Here is a 15,000-nt window from a genome sequence, read left to right as displayed (position 1 = left end):
TCAGGCCATACGTTTCTGGGTTTCATGCAGCATATGTGAGAGAGATGAGAATGTAATACACTCACATAAGGTTTAATAGAGACAAGATCAATTCATGTGTCATTATTCATTCTATGTGTTAGACAGTGTGTGTGTGTGTGTGTGTGTGTGTGTGTGTGTGTGTGTGTGTGTGTGTGTGTGTGTGTGCATGCCTGCATGCGTGTGTGTGAACCAGAGAACAGGATTCCGCAGGTGGTCACATATAGGTGCAAAGACAAAATCGTCTGAAAAACCAAAAACAACATTTTGCAGTCACCATGCCAAAGGGGTAGATGTGACAGTAGGGACTGTGTGTGTGTGTGTGTGTGTGTGTGTGTGTGTGTGTGTGTGTGTGTGTGCGTGTGTGTGTGTGTGTGTGTGTGTGTGTGTGTGTGCGCGTGTCCCGCGTGTGTATGTGCGTAAAACAGAGAGTGTGTGTGTTTGTGTGTGTGTTTTAAGGCCTTGGGCCTCTCCACCCACAGGATTCCATCTATCATGTGTCGGAAAGCCTCCATCAACAACCAGTTCTGCTGACTGGACCCAGCTGTTCAGTGCAGTGTGTGTGTGTGTGTGTGTGTGTGTGTGTGTGTGTGTGTGTGTGTGTGCGCGCAAGACTGCATTCCTCACCTGACTTCTGCCCTGTGAGAGCCCCAACGTTGCTTTCATCTGCCACTAGAAGCAAAACAGAGAAAGAGATCAGACTCACACACACACACACACACACACACACACACACACACACATATATGTATATACTGTCTCACACTCACACACAAAAAGAAATACAACTTAATCTCACTCCTCCAACCCATGTGTGTGTGTGTGTGTACAGTATGTGTGTGTGTGTGTGTGTGTGTGTGTGTGTGTGTGTGTTGTCACTACTCTCCAGGCTCATTCATCTCATCCTACTTCATGTGTGTGTGTGTGTTTGTGTGTGTGTTGTCACTACTCTCCATGCTCATTCATCTCATCCTACTTCATGTGTGTGTGTGTGTGTGTGTGTGTGTGTTGTCACTACTCTCCAGGCTCATTTATCTCATCCTACTTCATGTAGTTTTTGGTCCCTTCAGCAGCTGTGTGAAGTCACTTTTCCCAGATTCTATCCAGGCCCTGCTTTTCAGCACACCAGCAAGCACTAACCAGAAGCAGGCTTTTCTCCTGGGCTACACACACACACACACACACACACTCACACACACACACACACACACACAAAGTATTTCATGATGTTCAGCTCTTGGCTCTAAACACTGACCACACCTCTGCTGTGGTAAGACATGTCTGCGGTCAAAATCCCCTCACTCTCTCGCACCATCATTGTGTATGTATGTGTGTATGTGAGTGTGTGAGCGTGTGTTTGTGCGTGTGTGTGTGCATGTCTGTGTGTGTGTGTGTGTGACTTAAGAAACCAGGGAATTTCCGTGGAAAACAGCTCGAGGAGAAGGGCTCAAAATCCCCAATCACAGTGGTGCTACTATGTGGCAATGCAGCTCGTCGCCAAAGCATCAGCTTGCCAAGAGTTCTTCACACACACACGCACACACACACTTCGGCTTCTTTTTTAGGGCTCCCATTTCTGCATGCGTCAACTGGCAGCAAGTTAGTGGTATTACAAGTAGGGCACACACACACACACACACACACACACACACACACCACAGCCTGGCCCTAAGCCCCTGGCCCGTGCTGTGGGCTCATTCAGGGGTCTTTCTCCCAAAACTCCCTGTGTCCTCGTCCACTTCCAAGCGTTCCGAGGCCCGGAGCCTCGTGTTGTGTTCCAGAACGCTCGGCGCGGTGATGTCATAAAGGGAGCCCAGGGGCCGGGGGGGGGGGGGGGGGGGGGGGAGCTGGAGCGACTGGTGTTTACCGCCTGGCTCTGGCTACCGCAAGCGAGCGAGGGAGAGAGGGAGAGAGGGGGGGGGCGAAAGAAAGAGAGAGTGAGAGAGAAGGAGGGGGGAGGAGAGAGGGAGAGAGAAATGGAGAAAGAGAGAGAGTGAGAGTAAGAAAGAGTGAGAGAGAGGGAAAGAGAAAGGGTGCCAAATGGAAGGGACAGAATAATGGGCTCCTATTACAGTGCTGAGTCCTTTTGAAATAATCTCTTTGTTTTCTACCAGGTCAATTTACCCAGTCGCGCTTAGAGAGAGATAGAGAGAGAGAGAGAGAGAGAGAGAGAGAGAGAGAGAGAGAGAGAGAGAGAGAGAGCAGGCCACAGACACAACATGGGCATGGGAGACAGAGAAATATCAAAACGCACACACAAATGAATAGACTTGCTGCACTGCAGACTTCCTGATGAATGCTGAAAACATGAAATGAAACACTTAGTGTTGCACAAACATGCGCATGAGCACACGCACCCACACCCAAACACACACCCGCACAGAAACACACACCCGCACACGCACACAAACACACACCTGCACACGCACACAAACACACACCTGCATACGCACCCGCACACGCACACAAACACACACCCGCACACAAACACACACCCGCACACACACTTGCACACACACACAAACACACACCCGCACACACACACAAACACACACCCGCACACAAACACACACCCGCACACGCACACACACACAAACACACACCCGCACACACACACAAACACAGACCCGCACACAAACACACACCCGCACACAAACACACACCCGCACACGCACACAAACACACACCCGCCCACGCACCTGCACACGCACACAAACACACACCCGCACCCGCACACGCACCAGCACACGCACACAAACACGCACCCGCACACGCACACAAACACACAGATTAATGCAGACAGCTGTACTCCCCTCTCCTCCTGTCCACCTACGCTGACCCAGCGGAGAGTAAGAGCAGGCTGCTGGGAGCTGAACTACGGCTCAACCAATGAGCCGAGAGCTGAGATACGGCTCAACCAAAGAGAGGCCAGAATCCCACTACAACAGCCATTAATGGCCTCCTTACACCAAACAACTTTGACAAGATCTGGGAAAGATTCTTGAAAGATTGTAGTCTTTTAACTAATGCCCCCCATTCACGCTTTACTCAAAAGATTACACTCTTTCAAGAATCTTTTCCAGATCTTGTCAAAGTTGTTTGGTGTAAGGAGGCCATAAGACTGCTGCAGAGCCATGAGGTCTTGGACTTGTCCCGCCATCAACGCCCGCATCAGCTGCCAGGAATTTATTACTGACAGCACACTGCACCACACACCGCCATGCCATGCCACAACACGGCAAACACACCACACCACAACATAGACACACACATACCATGCTGGATTAGACTGCAGCCATTACCACACAGACAGACAGTACAGAGCAGGAGGACCAAAAGGGGGACACACACACACACGGGGACACACACACACATACCATGCTGGATTAGACTGCAGCCATTACCACACAGACAGACAGTACAGAGCAGGAGGACCAAAAGGGGGACACACACACACACGGGGACACACACACACATACCATGCTGGATTAGACTGCAGCCATTACCACACAGACAGACAGTACAGAGCAGGAGAACCAAAAGGGGGAGACACACACACACACACACACACACACACACACACACACACACACACACACACACACACACACACACACACACACACACACACACACACACACACACACACACACACACACACACACACACACACACACACACACACACACACACACACACACACACACACACACACACACACAGCATTAGATCCTGACCATAAAACTGAGATGGTTCCTAGAGGCATCCAACCAGAATCCAATCATGCCCAATCGTGTGGAGTGACTGTAGGAAACTAATTCTCAGGACTCAATGACCCAGCAGGCCATGCAACCAATTGGACATAGAATGGATGGGTTTCTGAGCAACAAGGGGATGTGACTGACACAGTCTTTGACCAATAAGAGTTTAGTTTGTGTGACCAATCAGGGCTTGATCTGCACAGTATTTGAGGACCACACCAGTGTGTGTACAGGAGGGAGTGTGTGAGTGTGTGTCCAAGCACAGTGAGTTTGTGTAACTAAAATAAGCACTTGTGTGTTTATGTGTGTGTGTGTGTCTAATAGGAGCTAGATCAGAACAGTGTCTAGCGGAGGTGGACATGATGATCTTTGACCCCAGAAGGGAGATGAAAGGGAGGGGTTCTTAGGGAGCTGTCATGATCAAAAGTGGAGGGGGCACGGAGGAGGGGGCAGGCGGGATTGCAAACGCTAGCCAGAGTCCCTGATGGACACACACACACACACACACACACACACACACACACACACACACACTCTGGGTGAACTCTGAGTCAGAGAATCTGCATGTGATCAAGACCCATGCATTAAAACGGGGTTACACACAGAGCAGTGCACACACACACACAAACACACACACACACACACACACACACACACACACACACACACACACACACACACACACACACCATCTCACACTTGTATAGGCACATGCACACACACACACATACACTGACAGCCTGAGACTGGCATGAACAACCACACACACAGAGATAATTATGGACACACACACTCTATAAAGGCTGCTCTATTAACTTGTGTGTGTAATAAAACAGGCCGTGAATAAATCTGTCCTGACTCCACAGCTACAGATAAGACAGAACAATCTCTGCAGCACAAGGACTGATGATGGCACCGTCTCAAACACTCAAACACACACACACACACACTTGTGGCAATGCAAATAAGTAGCATAGGGTAGAACACACACACATGCACATCAACACAACACTGTATATAGTATACACACACACACATGAAAAGACTATACAAGGATACAAGGAAGTTTATTGTCACATGCATATAGTTACTGGAAGTAAGAAATGCAGTGAAATTATGTCTGATGTCAGCCTATTTGTGCATTAATGGGGGGGTAAAAAGTGCAGTAGAAGAGGGGTTTAGTAGATTTAGTGGCAAGGGCTGAATAAAAAAGGTGGGGGAGGATTGGGATTGGGTGGGGGGCACCAACAAGGAACACCCAAGAGCAACAGGGGCAAGGAAAAACTCCCTTACCAAGGAAGAAACCTTGGGCAGATCCACGGCTCAAGGGGCTAACCCAACTGCCAGGGGAGAGGGCAGTGTGCAATATGTGTGTTGGAGAAGCTTCCTCATGAGACAATGTGCTGTGTATTGGGGGGGGGGGGGGGTTATAGAGTCTGACTATAGAGTCAGATCTGGAGCAGGAGACACACACACTGGACGGATCAGGGCTGGCCCCACTATCTAAGGGAATCTGGGGAGGACTGGGATGAGAGCCAAACAATCAGCAAGTGTGTGTGTGTGTGTCGATGAAACAGACAAAATCACACAGCCATACACAGAGGGAGAGAGAGAGAGAGAGAGAGAAGGATATAAAAACCTAATGAAGCGTAATGGTGATTCTGCTGCATCCACCGTTTTAATAAAATGATATCTCTCCCTTTGTGCCTCTTCCTCATTCTCCTTTCCTCTCTCTTTCTCTCTCTCTCTCTCTCTCTGACTGACTCTCCTCCTCTCCTGCTGTATGATAGAGAGGTTGGGGCCTTAATAGGGCGATCTTTACCTAATATGTGGACATGATCCACATCCACAAAGTAGTGCTCAAAAGGACTTACACAGCTCAACTCATCTTACCATACAGTTAATCTCTCTCTCTCCATCTCTTACCATACAGTTTCTCTCTCTCTCTATCTCTTACCATACAGTTAATCTCTCTCTCTCTCTCTATCCATCTCTTACCATACAGTTCATCTCTCTCTCCATCTCTTACCATACAGTTCATCTCTCTCTCTATCTCTTACCATACAGATCATCTCTCTCTCTCCATTTCTTACCATACAGTTCATCTCTCTCTCTCTCTCCATCTCTTACCATACAGTTCATCTCTCCCTCTCTCTCTTACCATACAGTTCATCTCTCTCTCCATCTCTTACCATACAGTTCATCTCTCTCTCTCTCTCTTACCATACAGATCATCTCTCTCTCCATCTCTTACCATACAGTTCATCTCTCTCTCTCTCCATATCTTACCCTATAGTTTCTCTCTCTCTCTCTCTCTCTCTCTCTCTCTCTCTCTCTCTCTCTTACCATACAGTTCATTTCTCTCTCCGTCTCTTATCTCTTACCATACAGTTCATCTCTCTCTCTCTCTCCATCTCTTACCCTATAGTCTCTCTCGCTCGCTCTCTCTCTCTCTCTCTCTCCATACAGTATCTCTCTCCCTCTCTTACCATACAGTATATCTCTCTCTCTCTCTCCATCTCTTACCATACAGTTCATCTCTCTTCCACTCAAACTCTTCCCAAGTCTCTCTCTCTCTCTCTCATTCCAGATTGTGGTTTCCCTACCATGTGACTTTCCCTGTCCTAATGCTATGCTTGGCCTCTTACTTCATACTTAGACAATATTCTAATTATTTATCATTGCATTAAAGGGGTGGTTCAGGATTTTGGACATAAGACCTCATTTCCAAGTAAGCAAGTGTGATATTTATCAGTGGAGACCGTTTTCAACACGTTTCATCCAGTCCTTGTAATTGCAGAGTTCGCAGGTGCTAGGCTAGCGTAAGTCAACGGTATGTGCTAGCCTGCCACTAAAGACAGTCTTACCCACTCCAAAGTACACCCGAGGCAAATTCCAGACAATCGATGTAAATGTCTGTGTTGATATAATAGTGTAAGAAATACAACTACCCTCGCATCGCGTTGCAATAGTTATACTTTGGTCCCTGAAGTTGGTAGTAGTCATTTTGCATCTCAGCAGCGGACTGATATTACCAAGGCTACTACTAAGTATCCCCATTGGAGTGCGCTTTACTGTTTACTTTTCGGCGCAGTACTACTAACCGGAGCAAGTATAATTCCGTCGTGGTAAGAAACTAGTCCCTCAAAATGTAATGCGATAGTTGAAATGCAAGGATAGAATAACGTTAGAAATAACAGTATCAATACAGACATTTACATCGATAGTCTGGCGTTATAATTTATTTGCCTCGGGTGTACTGTGGAGTGGATGAGACTGTTTTTAGTGGCAGGCTAGCACATACCGTTGACTTGCGCTAGCCTAGCACCTGCGAACTCTGCAATTAGAAGGACTGGATGAAACGTGTTGAAAACGGTCTCCACTGATAAATATCACACTTGCTTACTTGGAAATGAGGTCTTATGTCCAAAATCCTGAACCACCCCTTTAATAATGCTTAATGTGTGCAGTCATCACCCGGCAAGAACAACGAAAAGAGCATCAGGGTTTGTTTGCTCATAATCATTTGTACTTTATTAATGAATTGTCAGCATCAGCATCATGTTGAGCTGTGTGTTCCATTCAGAGAGGAAACAGCAGAAAGCCACTGAAGGTGCTGTGATTATTAGGATTATCCCAGAGCCTGCTGCCTGAAGGGAGTCGCATGTTAACTACATCTCCCACCTCCAGCTGCAGAGTCGCACCACTGGACAGATATGCGGCATGTCCATCAGTATCATACTCATCTAACTGCATGATCTGCTCTCCATTCTTATACATCATGATCCTCATACCGCGTGATGATAGGTGATCCCTGACAGTGAATCTGAAGTAGTAGACTCCCCTGACTGGAGCTGTGAAGAAGCCTGTTGTGCTGCTGTAGGCCTGTCCAACATTGGTGATGATTTTAGTGAAGACCAAGTTCAACTCAGTATTCCCAGACTCTATGTATCCTGAACCCAGAGCTGCTGAGAATGCCACCTTGGGTTGCTCTGTGATCTCTTTCTCCAGATTCTCCACCTCAGTCTCACTGGCAGACAGTCTGGTCTCTTGTCCTGCAGTGTCTTCCTTCACATGCTCCATGTCCGTCTCAGTGGCTGCCAGTCTGCTTTTCAGTACCGCCAGCTCTGTCTGTTGTGCTGCATTTTCCATCTTCAGGTTCTCCACTTCAGTCTCACTAGCAGTCAGTCTGGTCTTCACTGCTGTCAGTTCTGCCTCTTGTGCTGCAGTGTGTTTCTTCACATGCTCCATGTCAGTCTCAGTGGCTACAAGTCTCTCAGTATGTGCTGCAGTCTCCTTCCTCAGATTCAGCACTTCAGTTTCACTAGCAGTCAGTCTGGTCTTCAGCACGGCCATCTCCGTCTCCTGTGCAGAGTTGTCTTTCATCAGATTCATCACTTCAGTTTTCACAGCTGTCACCTCTGTGTGTAGAGCATCATTCTCTGTCTCCATTTTATTCAGTTCATCCTCCATTGTGTGCAGCAGTATTTGGGTGTGCAGAAGCTCATTCTGAGTGACACTCAACAGCACTCTCAGCTCCACCACCATGTCTCTGAGTTCCCTGAGCTCAGCATAGATGTCCACCTGTGTAGTATCTGCAGCAGCAGCAGCCCCAGTGCTCTGGCTCTCTGTCTGAACTTCAGTCTGGGTGCTCTGAGTCTGAGCTCCACACATGGAGAACAGCAGCACCAGCAGTGGGATGACGGCCCTCATACTTATTACAACTCTGTTGACTGATGACTGTCTAACACAGTAGTAGTAGAAGTAGTAATAATAACAGTAGTAGTAGTAGTAATAATAATAGTAGTCGCAGTAGTAGTAGTAGTAGCAGTAGTAATAGTAGTAGTAGTAGTAGCAGTAGTAGTAGTAGCAGCAGTAGTAGTAGTAGTAGTAGTAGTAGTAGTAGTAGTAGTAGTAGTAGCAGCAGTAGTAGTAGTAGTAGTAGTGCTAGAAGTGTGTGAGTGTCCCTCCTGAAACACCCTCTTTTATACGCCTCAGTTGCTCCTTATGTAAGATATTTCATCACTTTTGGGGTTAAATAAAGTCCAGGGACACTGATCAGACATTTTTAGAAATTGGAGATATCATGTTTTATTTTCCAGGACATATCTGTTTACTCAGATACCTGTGTTGTGGGAAAGTACAAACCTGTCACCCACCAGGTAGGAGAGGAGGGCCACAGTGTCCTTATTTCACCCTGGTCTCTTTAAGTGTTCAAGTGTTGCCATAACCTTTATGAATGTTCAGTATGAATATTCTAATAATCCCTTACATGTTGAATAAGTGCAACTCACATTTTTTTTTCATCTAAAACACTCAGGTCTCAAATCTTCCCTTCCAGTCTGAGTTGAGACGACATGCGTGTGTGTTTGGAGAGAACTCTAAAGGGAGGGGGTGCTGAGTCTCAATACAGCATCAAACCTCTGCCAAGAACACCGATAACACCATGCGAGTGAGAGCACTATCAGACAAACCACCTGGTCACTCTGCTGTTTGACAAATAGCAGTGGCCTGCATTAGAGAGAGGGCAAACACAATACTCTTTTTGGACATTTTAAGAAATATTTTTAAATGGACAATTAGTAATTCTAACTAGATGTACCGCAGAGCGGTACAAAATATGACCGCCGCCCGGTCCAGCACATTTTTTCCACAAAAAGAAATCACGCTGAAAGGCCTATATGATTCTAACTGTCTCACTAAATTGCATTATCCACACTCAATTCTCACTGGTATCTGCTAGACAACAAGTACCAAAACATGATTAGTTCATAGATTTCACATGTACATTATACAACCCCACCTCCATCTTGCCTGTTCATAATTCTGAGAAATTCTTGATTGTTTGTGTTATGTTTATGTTATGTGTGTGGGTGTGTGTGTGTGTGAGTGTGTGTGTGTGTGTGTGCGTGCGTGCTTGTGTGTGTGCCTGCGTATGTGCCTGTGCATGGAAGCGTACATATGTCTACTGTGTGAGTATGTGTCATACGTATGATTACTGTGAATGTGTGTGTGTGTATCTGTTTGTGCACATGTGTGCACATGAAATGGGTTAACATGACCCCTGGAGGCAAATATACGGAAAAAAATGGTCATCCTAGGCCCTACAGTTCTCAAGATATTCACAGAGAACTGTGTCTGGCCTACCCTCCTTTCAGGGGGTCCAGTCCAGCGGGGGGGCTACAGATCAAAACGAAAAATGAAGGTTCCATGCTATCCATGTGGGGGCACATGCCCACCAAGTTTTGTGTACCCCGGTCTTTCAGTGTCCCGGGAATCCTTGTTGGTGTACGTCACTAAATGTACACATAAATTATTTTATTGTAAGGCCCCCCATGAACGAAAGTACACAATACTTGGCATGCAAAGCACAATACAAAGCTAATTCTTTGCTTTTTAATTTTTAACTAGGTGGCACTATACATGAAATAAGTAATGGGATGGGTTGACATGGCCCCTTGAGATCAACATACAAAAAAAAGGTGGACCTCCTAGGCCCTACGGTTCTCGAGATATTCACAGAAAACTGTCTCCGGCCACCTACAGGCCAGTTGGTGTATAGTAACATAAATTAATTTATTGTGTGGCCCCCCATGAACGGAATTCCACGAAACTTGGCGTGCATTCAGAGGGTGTCATAATGATCCTACACTTCCAATTTCGTGCAGTTTTGACTATGTTAGGTCACAGATACCTGCGATTACAACACCTCAATTTTACTTTTTTGTGTTTAACTAGGTGGCGCTATACATGAAATGAGTGGTTATGGAATGGGTTGACATGGCCCCTTGAGATCAACATACAAAAAAAATGGTCCTCCTAAACCTTACGGGTCCAGCGGGGGGGCTACAGATCAAAACGAAAAACGATGGTTCCATGCTATCCATATGGGGTTACATGCCCACCAAGTTTCGTCTACCCCGGTCTTTCAGTGTCCCGGGAATCATTGACGGAAATTTGGACATGCGAAAAAGAAAAAAAAAATTCTGACTAAACCTATATGACCGCCGCTTCGCTGCGCGGCGGTCATAATAAGAGAACTCTTCCTCTCTTCCAGCGTAACCCTGCGTTCCCCCAGACTATTTACCCAGCAGCCACTTCTGCTGCTGGTGGCCATTGCAGCTGCCCACTTTATCCATGAATACATTACATGTTGCTCTGCTTATATGGAAGACCACATTTGCAAGAGACACATTTGCAATTTAAATTAAATCACAATTTGATTTGGCTCATTCTGCTGTGCCGAGTTTGGACTGAATGCATTTAATGAATCAACTGTTAAATTTGAACAAATCTGCCATAATTGGTATGATACAAAAAATAAGTATAAGTATATATACAAATCTGCCATAATTGGTATGATACAAAAAATAATTCAACATCTGATAAGTGTAATGCTGCTGTACTGAGTGTGTTTAATGAAAGCAGTACACACAGACACACGTATGCACACGCATACACTATTCCATGCTGAGATTGGAGAGAGATTAATCAACTGAGATTATTATGTGAGGTTTTTTTTCATACTTTTCCATTCATCTTTTTGCATTAAGCATTGTGACATTGTGATGTCTAGATACATTCAGCTTTAAAGGAACCATATGAAATGTCACTAGACATTAAGAAATCATGTTCATTTCAAATACTTGTATCACTGACAACAGTAGTCCGGCCAGGATATTGTCATTTAAAAAGTGAAGTTGCAGCCCTCAACTGATGTTGATGTTGTGTTTTGTCATGTCATGTTGTGTTTTGGCCTGATGCGCCACCCTCCACCTAACTACTAATCACAAAGTCAGTAGTGTTTCGGCATCCGGGTTGGCAATCTCGAGTCAGGGGGGAGGGGGAGGGGATAAACCAGTCTACAGTAATTTGAAAGTAATTGCAGTACCAGTTTTGCCCACAATCTTACATATGGTTCCTTTAACTAGAAGAGATCAGGGCGGCAGTGCATGTCTAACGAAACAGCCACACAATATCACCACCATGTCGCCCAGTGTGTGTGTGTGTGTGTGTGTGTGTGTGTCTGTGTGTGTGTTTGAGTGTGTGTGTTGGGGGAGGCAGGGCAGGGTCTCAATATGCACACAGGAGCTCAGGGCTGGTTAGGAGCCTAAATATCTTCAGCAGCTTCATAACCTCATCTCATACCCCACCAGAGGCTGCAGCCACACACACACACACACACACACACACACACACACACACACACGCACACACACACACACACACACACACACACACACACACACACACACACACACACGCACACACACACACACGCACACGCACACCAACCTGTCCCTTTTCCCAAGGTGAGCATAGACACTCCCTAAAATTTCAATTAAAGCTCAATTCAGCCCGTGTATTATTCATGCAGTTCTGGGTCGGGACTTTTATTTTGTATTCTTCCGCAGGGTGTTGAATTATTAATATGGCCTAATATCAAAGATAGCCAATATCACAGCAGCCACACTCAACTGCATTACTCTGAATGACCCTGGTTCTGTGTGTGTGTGTGTGTGTGTGTGTGTGAGAGAGAGAGAGAGACAGACAGAGAGAGAAAGAGAGAGAAAGAGAGAGAGAGAGTGTGAGTGTGTGTGTGTACGTGTGTGTGTGTGTGTGTGTGTGTGTGTGTGTGTGTTAGGGGTGTAACGGTTCATGTATTCGTATTGAACCGAAACGGTACGGGCGTCACGGTTCGGTGCATGAATTTACACGGAGAATACACGGTATAAAAATACATAAAACTCGTGTGCGGATTAATTAATGTCATGCGCAATTACTGTTAAGTAGCGAGAGTTACGGGAGTTCTTTAGCGACACCTAACGCTAATCTGTAGCCTCGCCTTAGCTCTGAAGCTCTGATTGGCGCCTATGTTTTTTTTTGTCAGGTCGTCGGTCGAGTCCGTCAGTCATTAGCAGCACTAAGGTTAGACCTACAAGAGTTAGAGGATCCGCTGGTCTCTTTAAGATCGCAAGTTTGAGAACTTCAGTTACAGTAACGTTAGTACAGGCGAAAGAGTGGTGGATAAGATGAAATTGTGTGTCGGCGTTGTTCAGCATTGGGTATGTGAGTGGAAAAAATGCTACACATATTCGAAGCCATCACCCAGATGATGTAGGCTACCAATCACTGAAACGAGGGGAAAGAAACTTCCCGTGCGCTTCAGCAGCCTTTGGATACACATACAAATAGGGCCAAAACCTATGGCTTAAATTAAATGATTTCGTAATGACAGAAAGCTATGTAAATCGGGTGGTAATTACCTTTATGTTGGGGTAACTTGTAACTTCTCACATGAGGAGCTGGTAGTGTTAAGTGCATAGACAGTAAAATAAAGTGACAACGCTAACCAGGCTAATAAACAAACCATGCTACGGTGAGTTAACGTCAAAGGGCAAAGTCACGTGACTTCTAGTTGTAGTCTGTTTATGAAATGAAAGGAGCAATTTCGTTTTTTAAAAAAAGGCAAAATAGTGTGATATTTTCACAGTTAGTAGGCTAGATTATTACTTTACACACAATGAAAAATATTGAGGCAAATTGTAGACCCTTCCATATACAACTAAACACAGATGTTGAAGGTCTTGCTTAAGTGGATTTTTAAAAATCATTTTCTATGTAATTTGCACTTTCAGAAATAAGAGATGCTGTAGGCCTATTTTCAGTTTTATAGCTGATTGTCTTATTTTGTTTACAAGTTACAGATTGAGTCTGGGCACTTATTGTACTGTTTAGCCTACATCTTACACACTTCAGGCTGTTGCAGATAGCTCAGGGAAGAGACTGTATGACACTAGGTGGTACAGCCTGAGACATGTACAAAAAAAAATGCTTTCTGCATTTTTGTTTTGCTTTTCCCTCCATTGTACCGAACTCGTACCGAACCGTGATGTCCGAACCGAGGTATGAACCGAACCGTGACTTCTGTGTACCGTTACACCCCTAGTGTGTGTGTGTGTGTGTGTGTGTGTGCAGAGGATGCGAATTGATGTGTCACAGACAGACCACTGACAATTGTATAGAGCTGGTTTGGTCCTTGGGAAAATACACATACACACACACACACTCTCACTTGCTCCACTAATATGTATTTAGTAACACACACACACACACACCCACACACAGAGGCCCTGACAACATGTTTGTTTGTTCTCCATTGAGCCAAAAAACATGAGGACTGTGTATGGAGGTGTCGGCCCAGATAGCCATCATATGAGCATTGCTCGTCTTCTCTGCTGCCATTTACCTACCTGCTTGTCACACACACACACACACACACACAGCATTGCTTGTTTTGTCTGCTGCCACTTACCTGCTTGTCTTTGTACTTATTCATTTAGCCGCAGCTCTGCAGCGCGGGGCACATTTGCGCTGGAGCCGCCTGATTGGGTTAGGGCCGATGCTTTGGCCATAGAGCGCAGCAGCAATGGATTATGGGTAAACTGGCACATTGATCGGGGCCCCTAACATGCACTTACATCAGTCAGCAGCCATTTAATATCACACAGAGAGATTCCTTTATGAAGGTGGGGGGAGCCGTGTGTGTGTGTGTGTGTGTGTGTGTGTGTGTGTGTGTGTGTGTGTGTGTGTGTGTGTGTGTGTGTGTGTGTGTAGGTCATACGGTATTATACGGGTGTGTGTGTGTGTGTGTGTGTGTGTGTGTGTGTGTGTGTGTGTGTGTGTGTGTGTGTGTGTGTGTGTAAATAGAGAGAGTGTATGTCAGAGAAAAGACGCTGCTGGGGGTGGAACATATGTGTGTGTGTGTGTGTGTGTGTCTGTGTGTGTGTGTGTGTGTGTGTAAAAATAGAGAGTGCATGTCAGAGAAAAGACGCTGCTGGGGGTGGAACATATGTGTGTGTCTGCGTGTCTGCGCGCGCGTGTGTGTGTGTGTGTGTGTGTGTGTGTGTGTGTGTGTGTGTGTGTGTGTGTGTGTGTCTTTGTCTTTTTGTCTGTGAAAGAGAGAGATACAGAGAGAGCACATGTGTGTCAGTGTCAGTTTGTATCTAGAGAGTACAAGAAAATAAAAAAGGGCTTTCAGCAGAGGGAAGTGTGTATCACTGTGAATCCTCCTTCACACCATGTGTGTGTGTGTATGTCTGTGTGTGCGTGTGTGTGTGTGTGTGTGGTCTCCAGGGGCCTAAACAGCTGCTGAATGGTTATAAAGATTTGCATTACACTAATGATAAACCCCCATCATAGTTATCCTCAAGCTGTTCTC

General features: G+C 45.8%; 1 protein-coding gene across 1 annotated transcript in view; it reads right to left on the bottom strand.

The window, feature by feature from the left end:
• The window catches only part of pard3bb (par-3 family cell polarity regulator beta b), a 347,724-nt gene that overhangs the window by 151,385 nt on the left and 181,339 nt on the right, over positions 1-15,000 (bottom strand). Inside the window, exon 16 of the mRNA XM_076262746.1 lies at positions 646-690. Coding sequence (XP_076118861.1) covers positions 646-690 — 45 coding nt within the window. The remainder of the gene's footprint in view (positions 1-645; positions 691-15,000) is intronic.

Source organism: Alosa pseudoharengus, unplaced genomic scaffold (assembly GCF_046254945.1).
Source record: "Alosa pseudoharengus isolate Yale_2024_CS ecotype anadromous, Long Island Sound unplaced genomic scaffold, YU_APseudo_1.1 YU_APseudo_1.1_scf_3, whole genome shotgun sequence".
Taxonomy (NCBI): domain Eukaryota; kingdom Metazoa; phylum Chordata; class Actinopteri; order Clupeiformes; family Clupeidae; genus Alosa; species Alosa pseudoharengus.
The sequence above is the reverse complement of the archived record's forward strand: the minus strand, read 5'-3'. Positions and strand labels throughout refer to the sequence as shown.